This window comes from Ailuropoda melanoleuca, chromosome X (genome assembly GCF_002007445.2).
Source record: "Ailuropoda melanoleuca isolate Jingjing chromosome X, ASM200744v2, whole genome shotgun sequence".
NCBI lineage: Eukaryota > Metazoa > Chordata > Mammalia > Carnivora > Ursidae > Ailuropoda > Ailuropoda melanoleuca.
Window position 1 is genome coordinate 32,202,789 of NC_048238.1, and position 18,913 is coordinate 32,221,701.

General features: G+C 43.0%; 1 protein-coding gene across 4 annotated transcripts in view; it reads left to right on the forward strand.

Annotated features, from left to right (window-relative positions):
- The window catches only part of LANCL3 (LanC like 3), a 104,600-nt gene that overhangs the window by 60,811 nt on the left and 24,876 nt on the right, over positions 1–18,913 (forward strand). For 3 of the 4 annotated variants that reach the window (XR_004622415.1, XM_034649562.1, XM_019804728.2), the window contains exons 2-3: positions 12,595–12,718; positions 14,978–15,175. Coding sequence is in view for 3 of the 4 variants with exons in the window: in XM_034649562.1 (XP_034505453.1) it covers positions 12,595–12,718; positions 14,978–15,175 (322 nt within the window). In the remaining variant the exon portion in view is untranslated. The remainder of the gene's footprint in view (positions 1–12,594; positions 12,719–14,977; positions 15,176–18,913) is intronic. The other variant, XM_034649563.1, reaches the window with a different exon arrangement.

Consider the following 18,913-nt stretch of genomic DNA (forward strand, 5'->3'; position numbering starts at 1 on the left):
AGAGACAGCCAGCGAGAGAGGGAACACAAGCAGGGGGAGTGGGAGAGGAAGAAGCAGGCTCATAGCGGAAGAGCCTGATGTGGGGCTCGATCCCACAACGCTGGGATCACACCCTGAGCCGAAGGCAGACGCTTAACGGCTGTGCCACCCAGGTGCCCCATGCTGTGGACATTCTTATACAAATGGACCTAGGTACTTATTTCCCTTGGACACCAGTGTACTGTAGCAGAAGTCCAAATTATACATCTTTCACAGTAAACATATCTATGTATTTATAGAGATACATATAGATCTCACATGCATGCACCTGGATAAATTTTGTCTCGAGTTGTTCCTTTATGGTGTAATTGGGAGACCTTATTTTGTAAGTGCCTTTTCATAATTAATTATATATTTAATGTGCCTACCCACTTTACATAGGAGACACAGGGCTACTCTCTCAGTATTGCGGGGATGCATGCTTTTGTTTATTCAAAACTTGCTAAATGGTCAGTAGTATTTTCTGTTGCAACTAACGAAGCAAACTTATAGGGAGGGTACCTGGCATTAAGCTTATAATTGGAAGTCTAGTCTGTGACCAGGTATAAATACAGCAAAGCTGCGTGAACCACGTAAGATTAAGCTGAGTTCTTTGTTCCAGCCACCTGTGCAATTTGCAATATTAAATAGCGCTGGATTTGCAATGCAAAGCCCTATAAAGCAGTGCCTGTATCCCAGCATCATGAGTGGGGCTTTTTACAAAATAGGAGTGTCCAGTCCTACATTTGCTTCCCGTAAAATCTTGGTCTAGAGTGGGGCCTCGGTTTTTAAACCCTTTCATGTAATCATATGCTATAGCAGCTGGCCAGCTGAAAATTTCTTTCCTATGTCCATCGTCACGATTCTGGTGTTTACACTCAGCTGAGCATTGGTGCCTGTGAATGGATTTCATCTCCTGTTAAACTTTCCCCAGGCAACATGAGATGAGGCATACAATTTACTTTTTATGAAGACAGCCGCATTAAAATAATAGCAAATGATGGAGAGTAGCTGAATAAGACATATTTGGGGTAATAAAATATGGAGCACAATATGAATTTATTCAGACTAGGCTGTAATCTCCACTGATGGCAACGATTTGTCTCTCTTGTTCACTGATGTTCTTCTGGTGAGCCATAGAGGGGCTAAATAAATATTTACAGAATAAACCCTATATAAGACAAGGATCTTATTTTCTAACTTACAAGGTTATAAATCCTGCTTTGCTTAGTACCGGCTATATATCCCAGTTGCTCATCCCAGCCTTGCTAAGCACTAGGAAAAAGCCTCCCTAGCTCCATTCATTTGGCAGCAACCCACTTGGAATTTGTGGAAGCTCAAATCTAATGAAGAGGATTTGGGGACCTTCTTGTCCTTAACAGAGGTGTCGATTTACTTCATTCTTCTGTCTTCAGCCACAGAGCCAGTTCCTCCTAAGATTCTCTATTCCTTCTCCTTCCTTTAGGCATAAAGTGAAAATCGAAACCAGCCACAGGGACACTTTTGTTCATCATCGCTGCCTGATCCCTAACCAGGGGTGGTGGTGGCTACTCCCTTCACATCTTCATGCCCAGGGCACCCCAAATCTCCTTTTCAGTGTGTCATTTGTGTAGAAAGCAGTTCTATCTGAATTTTCTAATCTGGCTGTCCTAAGATCCCTGGCTAAAACTTTCTGAATAGAAACCAGAAAACAGTAAACCACAGTCATTTTCCCTTTCAAGCACCTGAAGACACAATATCAACAAAACTACTTTGGACATGATAACACAGAGGGTTCTCTACAATACCTAAGTGAATATGAAGGGAGGAAGGAAAGTTATGCACATACTTATAAAGCATATAAATCATGAACCAGAAGGGTCGTGGGAAGTTTCTTGGTCAGCAGTGTCGTTTCATAGATGAAAGCCATGAAGCCAAAGAGGTTAAATCACTTGCCCAGGGCCATATAATGACAAAGCCAGAAATTCTGAATTTCTCAGCCATGGTCACCCACTCTGCCCCACCCCCACCCTAGCAGCTTTAGGTTTCATTTTGCACACAGGGAGGGTACCACTCATGGGGAAACCCACACTCTATCACACTGGTTCCTTGAGCCCCAAAGAACAGATTTACTAAAATGTATTTTAAGATATGGGGGGGGGGAGATCTAAGCAATTTTTAAAAAACTCTGCTTTCCCTCCCGTTTCTGACCTTCAGGGAAGCCATCCATCCGATAGGCCCACGTCAAAAAGCTTGGCAAAAGAAACCCTTTTAGCTTGTTCTGTCAGAAGTATCTAGGTGAAAGAGTTATCAAGCCTTAAAACGTCACAAATTGTTCAGATATTATTCTTCTACGGACATTTTCATGAATAGCTCTCTAAAGTGACAAAGTAGGCAGCACATAATATAATCACTTAAGTTGAGATGACAGTGGTTCCTGGAAAAAGCAGGTAATTGCTTCACAGCATTTGTTGCTGAGGCTCCTATGGGCTTCCTCTCTGTCTTCCCAAATCGACTTTGAGGATTTGAAGATCTACTGTCATGGTGGCAGATTGGAGAGTGCCCATTGTCCCTGACCTAGAGCACATTAAGTGCAAGGAGAAGGGAGATCATCCAGGGCAATGGCAGCAGAGGTGACAGTTTGCCTCCCAGGCTTTGTCTCTGGGCTCTAGGATAGCACTTAAGAAAAATCAATCCCAACTTGGTGAGTGCCGCCAGGGCTGGAAACTGCATTTGAATTTGTCCACTTAAGATAGCCTCACTTTAAAGAGCTGCAGAGCTAGAGGTTTCCATGGAAACAGGCACATGTGGGCAAAAATTGCTTTACAGGGAAATGAATGCTAGCCATCCTGTTAGGTTGGCCCTTTATGGCTACCCAGTTTATGTGAGTTTGGCCATAAGTAACCCGATGAACTGTGACTTTTAAAAAGGGAATACTTTTTCTCTTACAACAAGAGTCTGGAGATAGGTAGTCCTGGTTGGGGTACAGATGCTCAATGATATCCATAAACCTCAGGATCTTTTCTTCTCCATCATTCTTTGAATGTTGGCCTTTGATCATGTGCTTATTGCCTCAGGATGCAAAATGTTTGCTATAGCTCCAGGCCTCACATAAACATCCAAAGCACCAAAAGGAGGAAAGGCAGGTAACAGCCAAGTCTATCCACTTTATTTACATTTATCATGAAATAATAAGCTTTCTAAGAAGCTCCTGCCCCAGATTTCCCTATTGATCAAAATGAGGCTACCTACCCAAGCCTAGCTTCAAGGAAACCTGAGAATGGAGTCTCTGGAAAGAGACACAAAGATGGATGTGATTGGCTGAGGGTATTCACTATTTATAACCTAGAGCTAAACACAATTGTCACCCTAATAAAATTGAGATCTAGTCATCAAGAAATAAGAGGAGAGAGGATGTTGAGTAGCTAACTGATGGTGGAAGCCACAAATATGTAATCAGAATTGGCCTTTCCAAATAGAAAAGGCCTTTATTATATACCTGATTGTACTCAATTATTCATCTCTGTATTTTTGTGCTCTTTAGCACAGTGTTGTGCACCCAGCAAGCACTTGAAAAAATGTACTTTGAACCATGGTTTGAGAACACTGCGATGACTCATTCATTCAGCAGTGGCTTAAAGGAGGGTCTGATGTGAAATGTCAATTATGCACCTGGCCTTAATAACGGAGCCATTCACTTAATAGAGGCATCGGGAGGCCAGAGATTACAGATATTCAAGTAGCCGGTGCCAAGAGGCCAAAACAATTTCTAGTTCTTTAAGCTTTCTACTTAGGAAGAAAGTACATAAGAGAATATGCGTCTTGATAACGTCTGGGATAGACGACAGGTTAAACATGCATTATGATCTCATTGCAAAGGACCTTTGGCTTAGCCTGTAAGAAATGAAACCACTGAAATAGACTATCACATCCACATCCCAGAATCAGAGCCCATATAAGTATAGACGGATTTGTACATAGTTGTCATAAAGTGTTGAATCACAAAAAACAAAATACTATTGCTGAAAGGCACATTAAAGACCAGCTTAACTCCTTGTTTTTTCAGAAGAGGAAACCAAGGTCCAGAGGGTTTTTGCGATTGGTCTAAAGTTACACAGTTAGTGACAGAGACTTATCTAGAAACTAGATAAACTTGAGAACTGTTTTAGGGAAGCAAAGAAACGTGGCTTGGGTAAGTGGGACGGTGAAAGGCTCGGAGTGTGGTGATGAGAAAGGTAAATACACAGACGTGGAGGGCCATCCATTACCAGTTTATAAATTAGAAGTTACAACAACTGAGGAATGCCACCTGACACAAGCTGGTCCTTGGGCGGAGGAACATGGGGGTTAGAGGTGAGCAACAGCAGGGTTATTTTATGAGAGAGATCCTGAGCAATCCTGATCCCAAGGTCAATGGTGCGGATGGGAGATAAGATGCCTACGTGATGAGCTGAAGGGAGGTGAATGACGCAGGCAGGCGTTGTGACTTCGCGATAGGCTCCTATTGACTTCCGATGACTCATCAGAAGGAGGATCACTTCTTTGGGACTGTGGCTGGCTGAGGGTAACTGAAACCACAGGAAGCAAAACCTCAGATATGGGGAGACTGCTGTATAAGTAACTTGCCTAAACCCACCATGCTAGAAAGTGATGAAGCTGAGTCTGGAACTCGGGTCTCTCTGACCTCAAAGCCCCGATTTTTTATCATCATGCTATGCTCCTTCTTTCATTCAAGAGCCAGACTCCTCCATTCTCTTAGAGAACCAGAGTATGGAGCCCCGAGGAACCTCAGGGGTCACCTAGTACAGTGCTATTCAATGTGGTGTTCTCAGATCAGCAGCACGCCCACCACCGGAGAGCTTGTTACAAACAGAAGATCTTAGGCCCCATTCTACAGCCACTGAGTCAGAATCTCTGAGGGGAAGGCCCAAGAGGCTGTGTTTTAGCTAGCTCACTAGGTGACTTTTTTTTAAGATTTTTTAAAAAATTTATTCATTTGACAGAGAGAGAGAGGGAGAGAGAGAGAGCACGCACAAACAGGGGGAGCGGCAGGCAGAGGGAGAGGGAGAAGCAGACTCCCCATGGAACAGGGAGCCCAATGCAGGGCTCGATACCAGGACCCCGGGGTCATGACCTGAGCTGAAGGCAGTTGCTCAACCGACTGAGCCACCCAGGCGCCCTCTCATTAGGTGATTTTTAAGGCACACTAAAATTTAAGAAGCCCTGACTTTGTGGGTAGATTTTAGTCCAGTCTCTTTATGTTAAAGGTGGGAGGCACACCTGGGTGGCTCAATTGGTTAAGGATCTGACTCTTGATTTCTGCTCAGGTCATAATCTCAGGTTTATGAGATCAAACCCCACTTGGGGCTCCATGCTGGCCATGGTACCTGATTAGGGTTCTCTCTCCCTGAAAGGGGAACCCTCTTACACTGTTGGTGGGAATGTAAAGTGGTACAGCCACTCTGGAAAACAGTATGGAGGTTCCTCAAAAAGTTAAGAATAGAACTACCCTATGACCCAGCAATTGAACTACTAGGTATTTATCTGAAGGATACAAACAGTGATTCAAAGGGGCACCTGCACCCCAACGTTTATAGCAGCAGTGTCCACAATAGCCAGAATATTGAAAGAGCCCAGATGTCCATCAGCAGAGGAATAAAGAAGTGGTATATATACACAATGGAATATTACCCAGCCATCAAAAAGAATGAAATCTTGCCATTTGCAATGACATGGGGAACTAGAGGGTATTACACCAAATGAAATGAGTCAGTTGGAGAGAGACAAATACCATATGATTTCACTCATATGTGTAATTTAGGAAACAGATGAATATAGGGGAAGGGAAGGAAAAATAAAATGAGATGAAAACAAAGGGAGACAAACCATAAGAGACTCTCAACTATAGGAAACAGAGTTGCTGGAGGGGAGGTGGGTGGGAGGATGGGGTAACGGTGGTGGGCATTAAGGAGGGCATGTGATGGGATGAGCACTGGGTGTTCTGTGCAACTGATGAATCACTAAATTCTGCCTCTGAAACTGATAGTACAATATATGTTAATTAAAAAAATTCCTTCTGCCTTTGGCTCTATCTACCCCCGCAAAAAAAGATGAAGAAACAGAGTTCTGCTGACTGTACCATGGTCACTGTGGCAGAGTTGGATCTCAGCCCAGACCTCCTGAATCCTAGTCCAGTGTCCTGTCTGCTGGGTTCCATGGTTTCTCCATGACTCTCCTACAATATGTGCATTGGTGCCTGTGTTGGAAACACTGGATGAGGTTCCGTGGACCTCTGACCTGACCCAGTATATCCATATGTGGCATATCCGGTTTCTCCCTCTACTCCCCCATGATTCACACCAAGGGTGTTTCTCAATACCTGGGAGTATCTTTTGTCTGGGAGGTCTTTTGTTCTTTTCCCCTTTAGCTCTTCTCCTTTTCTTCTTCACCATGATGATGATGATCATCATCCTACTATTATCATCATCATCATCATCATTATTATTATTATTTTGCTTTTAAGAACTATTTTTGCATTTATTCAGTATTTCATAGCAGTGATTCTCAAACTTTGCCATACTTTGGAATCACCCAGGGAGGTTTAAAAATATTGATGCCTGGGTCCCACACCCAGACAGTCTCATGTAATTGGTTTGGGGTGTGGCCAGGGCATCAGGATTTTTCAAAGTTCCCTAGGCGATTGCAGTGTGCAGTCAACCACAGGCAGCTCCTTTTTGTGAGAGTCTCACCAGGACCTGAGGAGGTAGGTGGGGCAAGTCCTTGTGATCCTCTTTCCATAGGTAAGGAAGCTCAGGCTCTGAGACATTTAGTGTCTTGCAGAAAACAATGACATCATCTAGTGGCACTTGGTGCAGACTGGGTTACCAGGTACTTGTAATAAATCTTTAAAGCCAGCAGTCAGTCTGCAAGAATGGGGTAAAACCTGTTTTTCTTTTCTGGTTTCCAGTGTTTTCTGGGCTTGTGTTTCCTGACATGAGAAGGGAAAAGAAATAACTTTGAAATGGTATCTGGGACCAAATGTTTATAACTGAAATTCCCTTCTGAATGTCTTTAACAACTGGAAGATAATCATAAACTAGAGCATCCCCCTCCCATTCCTCACCACCCAGCATAGTAATGGTCAGGAAACATCAGGAAAACCAGATGGAAGGGTCTTGCTCATTCTACACCAGCACACGTGCTGCGTTTGGAGACTAATTAAGAAAATAACAAACCTGGCCACATTGGCTGAGAGAACTCTCCGCTGGGATTTGCAAATTTGGACACATTTTTCCTACACGCAGCATATTGGAAGAGAATTTCCCATTGTTGTTTGCTTCCCTTCTCTGGGTATTCTGATCACTTAAATTATGGTGTGCAGTGTTCTTGCCAGGTGCTCCCTCTTACTTCCTTGAATGTCTTTGGGAACTTCCTACAGTTCCTTCCATTTAATTTCTCACCCTTCCCAGGAGAAATCCTCGACTGCAAGCAGCCTCTGTGTTCCCGTATGATCCCTTGCTGCTTCAGATGCATTCCTTGGACCAGCGGCAGCAGCACCTGGGAGCCTGTTAGAAATGTAGAATCCTTGTCCCATCGCAGACCGATTGACTCAGAATCTGCCCTTTTTAAAAAAAAAATTTTTATTATGTTAGTCACCATACAGTACATCATTAGTTTTTGATGATTTTAACAAGAGCACCAGGTAATTGGCACATTGTGGTTTGAGAGGCATTGCCCTAATACCCAGAATTTTCCCCATCATCCCACAGCTTAAAATGCCCACCTTCCCAGCTACTTTTATTTATCCACTTCCTACTTGTCCTTCAAAGCTTAACTCTGATCCGGCTCCATCTGCGAGGCCCCCAATATTTATTCCCTCCACCTTACCCCTATAGGTCCTGACTTTTTGAATTTAAACAAATGTTGAAAGTTTCATTGTTTAAATGGTTCAGGTATCATTAGTCTAATTATTGAGATTACATCTTCCCCCAGAGTGCCTTGCACAGGCTTCGCACAAAATAGGAATTGTTTGATTCATCAAGATCTGTTTCCTGCTTGAAAGCTGTCCTTTAGCCCTGTCATGTCTCTTTGAGCTTCTTGTGCCTCAAAAGAGCTTCCCTCAGTTTCTGTCTTCTCAACACCTGAGGTAAATCTCCACCCACTCCAGAGATTTTCTGAAGGCCTGGCTCTTCTCTGTAACATAGTAGGTTCCAACCAAACCACAACCCCCAAATGGTATAAAAAGTAAAACGAACAAAAAACCTAACCAATTGTGAATATTGACTTTGTACAAAAAAATTTCCCTAACTTTTTAATTTGAAATTATTTGAACTGAGAATTTTTAAAAATAAGTTTACTTTTGGGGGTGGGATATTTTTTCCTGCTTCGTCATCGTACGCACAGGAAACTTCGGGTTGTCTGTGGCTGTCTCCTGGGATGTGCCAGGCAGTGTTACCTCTTTTACTGGTCCTAAACCCTGAGGCAAGAGACACATCTTTGAGGCTTCCATCTCCCCAAATTCCAGGAGGAGCAAAGGGCACACATCCTAGTTACCTATAAATCCCCAAATCTATCCATTGGATTGTAGGATCTCTCCTAAGCCTTGGCACAAGGGGGTGCAGGAAGGAGAGCAGGAACTCCACACTGACTTTCAACTTCCTAGTTTCCTTTCTGTGTTAACTCTTCTTACCTTGAACAGCTTTTAGTTCCTTCCTGACTCTGTATGTCCTTCAAGTGTATTCTTTATGGCATCAACTTTAAGTTCAAAAATACCCAGGTTCTGACAACCCAGAAGCCTTTTCCTCAAAGCTATTGTCCATGGGCATCAAGTCATTTTGATGTTCATTGGTAGTCAAATGGCTTGTTTCTTTTCTCCGAGCAGAAGCCTATGCTGCCACATATGATGGCAGGCAAAGAATTGGGGTCAAATAAATTGCTGGAGGAAAACGCCTAAATTCATATCAGATCAGATTCTTACTGTGTGTTTGGTGTGAGATAGGGGTGGCTTTCTGCATTCCATGTAGATGAGCAATCACACGCTCAGGACCTTGGGGACTACTGCTTGAGCACGTTGGCAGTGGTCGGTCTATAGCTAGCAAAGACTGCCACTTCAGAGGGCCTGTGGGCAGGACACTTGCCTGGGAAAGAGGTCTGTGGTGAAGGAAGCTTTCTGTGGCTTGGTTCATTTCATCCATTTCCTTAATGAAACTCTCTTTTCGGCATGGAGATGGTTCAGTTACCACACAACCCTCAGGTAGGGCCGAAAAACATAGCATGGGCTTTACCATTCTCTCAGCTCTTCGAACTCAGAGCCCAGCCCAATAGGAACTATTTCACCGCAGACACCTCGGTTTGAGGATCGGTGAAGGGAATCAATTAAACTAATGAAACTTTAAATCAAACCACCATGGCCTTGCTTTGTATTTTTGAGGTATCATAATTTATTTTAATTCAGTGAAGAGAATAGTTTATTTAAAGAATCAAATCCATCCAAGATATCAACACACACATAGGCCTTAGGTGCTACAAATACAGGAAAGGGAATTTGGGTTTGTTTTGGTAAAGGCCTGATGGGCCGGGAACCCCTCTCTCTTACCCCATCACTTTTTTCCCCCCACTGGAAATGCCACTTCCTCATTCCCTGGACCTCGGTGTTTCAGAACCTCGGAGGCCATCTTCTCAAGGGTAGCATGTGTGCTCACAAGCACGTTCCTGTGTGCTGGCTCGGGGCTGGAGAGACACCTGAGAAAGCAGACAAATGAGGGAAGGATTAGCCCCTCCCACCGCATCTAGTCTTCTTTCTGTGCTGTCTGCCCAGGGGGAAAAACAGCACACTTTTCCTCAGTATTCCTCATCCACACACTTTTGATGAGCACTGTTTTCACTTTTTATTTGCTGATCAATAAGCCCAAGGGTAGGTCTTGTCTGTTCCCAGAGATAGAGAACTGCATGCATAACTGGTCTTTATCCAGCCAAACTAGCATGGTTTTTCTTTGTTTTTTACAGTGTTTCTGAGAGATAAGAGGAAACCACGCAGACATGATGCATGACTGGGGAGGTTTTGAAATACTTTATAAACTCGTGCTGTATTCTGAGCTGTGGATTAGAGATGGAAAGAAAGGAAGAGGGCACCACATGTAATCTAAGTTGATTTTTTTCCTGCATTTAAAACAAGCAGGTGAACACACACACACATGTAGAGAGAGAGAGAGAGAACATGAATAAATGCTCAACTGAGGAAAGAATAAGCTGATTTTCAATTAGTAGTATAGAACTAAAATAGGGAGAATTTTAGTAATTCTAATGAACACATACCCCGAAAATTCAGTGATCTTTTCCTATCGCAAAAACTATTTCTTGTCATATGGATTCAGGACCAATATTGGCAGACAGGACATAAGTTCATTTGAAGAGCCAGACATATTGCCAGGAAAATGTGGGCTGGAACCAGGTTAGAGTCCTGTGAAATCCATGCCGTTAGAGGCTCTTAGCATGTTTCTGAGAGCAAGCCAGTCTGGAGGCGTTGATATGGGACTGGGGATGGAAGCTATTAAGTAGAGTAAGACTCAATGTAAGATCAGTTGGCACTGATAAAGGCACAAAGGAAAAGATGTTTTTAATAACAAATGAAAATTTGGGGTAGCAATTTGAGTAGATGCAGGGTAGGAAATCATTTAGGTGAAATTTGCTGTTCAGCTCTGCAAAGACCCAGTGTTGAACCTTGAAATGATGGCAGGAATGTCTGGGAAGATAGCATCTTCAGGAATTTTAAGCAGAAAGGAGGAGAACAGCCAAGAGACAAAGATAGGTTGCTAATAGAGGAAAAATTTAAGTTGAAAGCCACAACATCATTGTTTCTGAGCAACCAGATAGAAAATGAGAGAGTAAAGTCTTAGTGCTTCCTTGTCTGTTACATACTCTGCATTACTGTTTCTTTCCACCGTTAGGCTCATGAACTTAAATTGCTCAATGGTAGATTTCTGGCTATATCTCATCTCCAGTGCCGGATAGTAAATTCCCTGTAGGGAACAAATATGTCCCAGGGTTTCTAGAATTTCCCCCATAACACCGCATGTGTAACTCAGTGAGTGTTAATTGGCAGAATTAATTAATGAACAGCCTCCTCTTTATGTAATTAATTTCCCAAATTAAATGCTAGATTTGAGGAGACCAAAATCTGGATTATATTTTGCCCTTCTCATGTTGGGCAAATCAAAGGAGCAAAACACTGCAAAGAAAGAAAGAGAGAGAGGAAGGGAGAGAGAGAGAGGGAAAGAAAAAAACATTAGTACTTTATTTCAGAAGGAATTGGTGAGTATAATGGTGGATATCAGGCAGGAAGATTTTGATGTGTGAATCTTAGGAGAGAGGCCAAAATCCAATGGATTTTTCTTTGATCTTAGATTCATTCAATCAGGCCGAGGCTGAACTTCAGGTGATTTTTGGAGGGGCAGGTGGGGGGCAGGCAGTGGCCACCGTTACTCTGGTACTTTGCTGGAGCAGGTCTGCGTTTTTGGAAGATTGGCTTCATGAGAGCAGAGGTCTTGTCTATCTTTTCATTGTCATACCTCCAGCATCTAGAACAGCTTTCCCATCATATAGTAGGGGCTTAAGAAATAATTGTGGAAGGAAGGGAAAGAGGGAGGGCTCTGCTTTTTGTGCCACTAAAAACCTGGCACTTATTTACTCCCAAGGGTCCCCCCAGTTTCTGTGTTAGGAACTGAGGGTGCCAAACTGCTGAGATGCCATAGTCTTGTGGCATCTTGATTGTCAAGTAGAGACAGAGACAGAGCCACTACACCCCAGGTGGTAAGTGCTCCCCCAAAGAGTCATGGGGAGATAGAAGGAGTGAGCCAGAGGGAGCCGGGAGCATCGCATCTGCCCTGAGGAGTGTCTCACACCTAAGCAGAATCCTGATAAACTCAACACTGCTTTGTAGGCTTGAGAACATTTTCATCTCTAGGGTCCTAACACGGACTGTGGGTAGATTGAGTAAAATATGGAACACTGCAAGTCATTGCATTTTAGCCATTCTCTACTCAGAGTCATTTTGATATTGAAAGTGATTTTGCCTCGGTACTTCCTGGACTTTGGTTTCATTCTGGGAATGCAGAGGCCACCAGGAGTCTGTCATGCAGCAGCCTGTCAAAGCACTCTGGCTTTATAAGCACGGTCCAAATGACACAGGCCAAAGGCCCATTGTCTGGGCCGGACCTGCGCCGCACACCAGGAGTGACAGCTTTGTTAAGCATGATCCGTTAGGCCCAGTCTTTGTTCTTTTCTGTGCAATTTCTTGTTCCTGTGACAAGGATTAATGGTATAACCGCGGTAAAGTGGTCTTTGCATTTTATAAAAGCCTGGGGCAATAAAAGTGTGTATTTCCCATCCACACAGCAAATTTTCTGAAGAGGGTGGATAAACTTGACAACAAAAAGAGAATCAGTTGTTAAAAAAAAAAAGTTACTGCTGGCTAAGCTTATTTACATAAGAGGAAAAGGATTTGGGGAATATGCTGATGGACCTTAATGAGAAAATCCAGTGTCTGTGGAAAAAAAGAAGATCCTGATTTGACTTCTGCTTCTTGATTTCCTTACTCAGGTACTGACCCCAGCACAGATCAAATCGATTTGCCAGGCGATTCTGGACTCTGGGAAGCAGTATGCCATGAAAAAAAGGAAACCATTCCCCCTGATGTATTCTTACTATGGAACTGAATACTTGGGTAAGTGGAAGTGTTCGCAAAGTCCCCTAATATCCACACTGAGTAAAAACTAGACGATTTTGTTTTTGATATAGGTCATCGCTATTCACTTAACTAGAAACACTTTAAAATGCCATTTAAAAACAAATATTGATAGATACTACAAATCACAATTTAATGTTTGTTCTCATAGTCTGACACAAAGGTAGCTATTTTTATGATTGCTTGCCCTAAAGACTAAAAGCCTTATTCTAGGTTGTGAGTTCATTGGCTGAATTTCACTGAAAGTTTGTGAACGGTTTACACACTCATTGCCAATGGTGCCTCTGCACAGGGAAAGTAGGATGAAGCCACTGACATTTCCAAGTGTTTAATATTAGTGGATTAATAAGAGGCTACTGAGTCATAATGACTATTTTCGGGATATGAGGCATATAGAATGAAAATTAGTTACTCCCCTTTTGAATCTTTCAGTGCCTCCCCATCACTCCCGAGCATGACTTACAGGGCCCTTTGTAGGTCACCTGCTCCCTTCTCCAAACTCAAGCTCTCTCTCTCTCTCCCTTTTCTGGTTCTGTCCTGTATAATCTCTTACAAGCAAAGTGCTCTCAAATCTTCAAAATCTTTGTGCCTGTTCCTTTTGCTCACAATGCCTGGCCTCCCCTAACCCTTCAACTTACCTGTAATACTTACACCTAGACTTCAAAGCTGATCAAACATCATCGGAGCTATTGAGAAACTTTGCGCTTTTGGAAGAAGGGTTTATTGAACCCTCTCTGGAGAAACATTCACATGTTTCAGGTTTTACGCTGAAGCAAAATTGGTTAACGTCAGGTCACCCTGCCACACTTTTATTGGCGCCTTTATCACATCACGCTGTAATGAGTGGCTTGCCTGTCCAGCTGCCTCAGCGGGCTTTGTGCACCTTCAGGATGACTTTTGCTCACTTATCTTTGTGATCCCCAGACATTTACCAACAGCCTGTACGTAATGAGGGTATCCAACCTCAGCAATGAGCTTATAGACTAGTCGTCCTCTGAGAGATTTCTCAAAGAACCTTCAAGTTCCTATCTGACTTTCTCTAGAATCAGATCTTGAGACAAGGATTTAGGTATAAATGGCTTATTTGGGAGGTGATCCTAGGAAGTGTTGAGAAAGGAATGAAGAAGTGAGACAGGGTAGAGAAAGAGGTTAATAGAGGCTGTAATAGTGAACAAATGTGGAAACTGCAGCTTAGTTCCACTGGGGACCCTGAAGACTGTCTAGAACAGGCCTCAGAATTGTCCCACCCCAGCGGTGAGGAAGCTGGGGTATTCATCCACCAATTCCCTGCTTCCTGGGTCGAGGGCTGCTCCCAGACCTGTTAATTCCCTAGGACTTCAGTCCTCTCCCTGTGGGCTGGGCATACCCCTGTGGCCATAGAAAGCCTCAGGCAGAAGGATAAATGCTTGAGGTAGAAGGTGGGAGGAGAGGTGCCCCCGAATGGTGAGTGTGGGCGACGTGATGGGCAGGGCACTGGCAATGTCTGCTAGAGTTCCTTAATAGAACTATTCCTTTCATTTTCCATCTTTTTAGAGAAATTAACATTCTAGCCATTTGCATGTATAGCACAAACCAGATTGCTATCTAATGCATAAATATTTTCCTGGAAAGCGTTTTTACCTAACAAATTAAAATCCAGTGAAAGACAGGTACCTTCAAGTATTATGACTAAATTTTAGGAAGAATTTTTTTTTTTTTAAGATTTTATTCCCGGCGTTATTGGATGGATCCCCACATCAGGCTCCTCCGCTATGAGCCTGCTTCTTCCTCTCCCACTCCCCCTGCTTGTGTTCCCTCTCTCACTGGCTGTCTCTATCTCTGTCAAATAAATAAATAAAAATCTTAAGAAAAAAAAGATTTTATTTATTAGAGGGGGGGTGGGGAGGGGCAGAGGGAGAAGGAGAGAGATTCTCAATCAGACTTTCCGCTGAGTGCACAGCCCCACGCAGGTCTCGATCTCACAACACTGAGATCAGGACCTGAGCCAAAACCAAGAGTTGGACACTTAACTGACTCAGCCACCCAGGCACCCCGGAAGAATCGTTTTTGACTCGATAAAACTGTAAGGCCATTTGAAGGGAGTTCCGAGTGCCTGAGTGCAAAGAGAAAGCTTTACCATTATGTCTGCTTTCAAGTAATATTGCCTTTATTTTTTTGTACTATGATTGTCTTTTCACTGAATTAAATGGGCTGTCCTCCCAATTGTGCAAATTAATTATGCTTGGTTTCTTGATATAGGAGCAGCTCACGGCCTGTCGTCCATTCTCCAGATGCTTCTGTCTTACCATGAGCACCTCAAGCCCTCAGATCAGGAGCTGGTGTGGCAGAGTGTGGACTTCCTCATGGAGCAGGAACAGAACTGCAACTGGCCACCCGAGCTCGGCGAGGCCATCGAGAGAGAGAACGAGCTGGTGCACTGGTGCCACGGCGCCCCAGGTCTCACCCCCACTGTTATCTACAGACACTGCCTTTCACTGGGCTTAGCCAAACATGGGGGTCTTTTCTGAGGAGTGAGGCTATTTCTCACCTTATGTCATTACTACATGAGTGCAAAAGGTCAAGATGAAACTTGGCAAACCAAAAAAAGTCTTGATCTGTAAATGATCTCTAGAAATGATCCTGCAGTTTTAAAAATATATGATCTCTATTTGCATATAAATTAAACCAGCACTGTCCAATAAAATATAACATTAGCCACATATGAAATTACATTTTTAGTAGCCCCATTAAAAATGTAAACAGAAACAGGTGACATGGGTCTTAATAGTATATATTTTATGACCCAATATACACCAAGGATTATTTCAACATACAACCAATTTAAAACTTGAGGTGTTTCAGGTTTTTTTCATATTAAAGTGTTTGAAAGCCAGAATATATTTTATACTAGCACCCCATCTCAATTCAGACTAGCCACGTGGCAAGGGCTCAATATCTGTGTTGAACAGTATAAATCTAGAGGCTGGTAATTCAAAATGTGGCCCCTGGACCAGTGGCAGGGGCAACATGGGAGCTGGTTAGAAATGCAAAATGTTAGGCTCCACCCCAGACTCACAGAATCAGAATCTGCACGTTACCAAGATCCCTACATGATTTATATGCACATTAAAGTTTGAGATACACTATTCCATAATTCTTCAAATGAGGATTGCCATCATCACCTAATAAAAAGTCCAGAGAACTGAGAAGTCATCTGCAGTGAACTCTCTGGAATTGAGCCTAGAAACTTATCAGACTCCATCTTTTCTTTTCTTTTTTCTTTTCTTTTCTTTTCTTTTCTTTTCTTTTCTTTTCTTTTCTTTTCTTTTCTTTCTTTTGTTTTTTTTTTAAAATCCCATTACACTGTTAATTAGGCTTTCTGAGAAGGAGCAATTTGAAAGAAGTTAAATTCAAGTAAATCAATTAATTTCAGTAGATTGGTCAGGGGAGAGATTTAAAATACCAAAATGACACAAATTTTTTGGATTCGGAGTGGATTTAATTTTCTTTTTTTTAAGAAGATTTTTAATTATTTAGCTGAGAGAGAGAGAGAGCATGCACAAGCAGGGGAAGTGGTAGGCAGAGGGAGAAGCAGGCTCCCCACTGAGCAGGGAGCCTGATGCGGGGCTCAATCCCAGGACCCTGGGATCATGACCTGAGCCAAAGGCAGATGCTTCACCAACTGAGCCACCCAGGTGTCTCAGGAGGGGATTTAATTTTCAAGGCTATGCTTCAGTGCTATGAGCAAAGCTTTAAAACAGATTCGATTTCTCTTTAGTCTGTTACCTGATTTTTATTACTGCCTTTCCGCTCCTTACCTAATTAATGTTCTGTAATCCAGCTGCAATTTCATTTTTTCTTTGGTACGGTTTGAGTTGAAGAATAACAAGTTTTAGCTCATTGGCCATGTTTTCTCCGCCTGCCGCATTTACCTAAGGAAGGGACTTCAAAGGCTCCTGTGTTTGCTTGTTCCAGTGCCGGCGCACTGTGCATTATGTCCAAGCTAATTCCCGCTGGTGATGATGTGAACCTGTTTCTTCTGGCTTTGAACTTTATGGAGAAAAACAACTTATTTACCATTCTGGAAATGATATCTCTTCATGTTAAGCTCAGCGCTCCCACATCCCATTTCCCTTTAATCATCCTCAGTGATGGTCTCTGGCTATCCTCCAAGCACCCCCAGAATCCTTGAATTTTGGAGGTGTCCCAAGTTAAATGCAGAATATTTTAAAGGGACTCAATGTGCTAGTAAAAGCCCTGTAAAGGATGGGAAGATAATCCATTAAAATGAGTGACTGGATCAGTTAATTGATGGGGGTGTGTTCGCAGGGCGGTCATTCTATCCTCTGTGTGCACCACATTCCTTCTGTCTTTGTAAATCATGTACTGTAACAGTATAGCGTAGGATTTATCACCGCGGGGACTTTATTTGTCCTCATACATCATTCACGTTCTGTATCTTGGTAAGATTAAACATAGGTTGCAGAGCAAACTCATTAAACCCCCATATTCACTGAACTACCAAAAATAAAGCAATTCCCAAATGAATAAAGAACCAACTGGGACCCATTAGGTATGCCACCCTGCACTCCCACCTCAAGGGTATTGGTCTTCCTTTTATGAGATGTGCTAAAAACAGCATAAGAGTAACTATACATCTGAGAAGTACAGGTTAAACACCATCAAGTCAGCAACACTAAACTCCCCCAAAATTCTTAAAGGAGATGACTTAGAAAAATCATTTTCCCTGGTTTGAGGAAACCATTTTTTTGAGAGTACATTTATGAGCAGCACAGATGGTTTGGGGCAGCAGACTGATTCCATGAATAAAAACCTGCCAGAGAGGGGGGCGCCTGGGTGGCACAGCGGTTAAGCGTCTGCCTTTGGCTCAGGGCATGATCCCGGTGTTCTGGGATCGAGCCCCACATCAGGCTCCTCTGCTATGAGCCTGCTTCTTCCTCTCCCGCTCCCCCTGCTTGTGTTCCCTCTCTCGCTGGCTGTCTCTATCTCTGTCGAATAAATAAATAAAATCTTTAAAAAAAAAAAACCTGCCAGAGATGATCCAAATGTGGAACTTCATCAGCGATATCTTATCTCCCCCTCTAATTGTTTCTAATCAACTGTCCTTCAGCCCACCTCTAAAGGTGACAGACAGCCCTAGTTATCATTTAGGCAGTGTGCAAATAGTTCTTGCCTTGAAGTTAATAACTTTGACTTCTAGTCGTAGCTCCAACACTAACTAAATGACCTTCAGAAAACCGCTGTGTGCCTTTCGTGGCTTTGTTTCTTCATCTGTGAAACAAGTATGTGGAGATGGAGCAGTGAAAGTCAGTCTTTTGATCGCCACAGATCCCCTTTGTCCTGTGGACCCTGGCCCTTCCTGAGGGATATGACCCAAAAGATCTGCAGACACCCACATTTAGAAATAGCCAGGGTAGCATCTAGCTTTTCTCACTAAGTGCAATGAAGTAGAGCAGGCAGATGCGTCTGACCTCCTCATAGCCTGAACGATTCCGAAATACAGGATGACAGTCATTTACAAAATCGTTACAACATGTGGCTAAAATAAACTCCGGATTGCATTATGTTACATCAGTACTATGGTAACACTGACACTGCGTTTCCTTGCCTCTGTGTAAAACACAGGTGTGGCTAGTTTTTAAAATCATTTCGCAAGGGCTCCTGGGTATGTGACTTTGAATAGAAAACGAGGGCTTGGTCAGGGCCAGTGTCATTGGTCCCTAAGCTTTGTCGTGCACCGTACAATGCATGCCTTACTGAAGTGACAGACCGAAGAACTGACCTGTGCGGTGACGCTCCAGTCTGTTCGAACTCCGCTTGTGGAGCCTAGCTATCCCGAGGCTCTGCTAGATTGCGTGCTTTCACAGGTTTAGCTTCTCAAACTGTATTTCTTAAGTAATAATTTCTTTTTATTTCTTTTATTTCTTTTTTTATTTTTTAATGTTTTTTTATTATATTCTATTAGTCACCATATAGTACACCCCTGGTTTTTGATGTAAAGTTCCATGATTCATTAGTTGCATATAACACCCAGTGCACCATGCAGTACGTGCCCTCCTTAATACCCATCACCAGCCTGTTCCATTCCCCCACCCCTCTCCCCTTTGAAGCCCTCAGTTTGTTTCTCATAGTCCATAGTCTCTCATGCTTCATTCCCCTTTCTGATTACCCCCC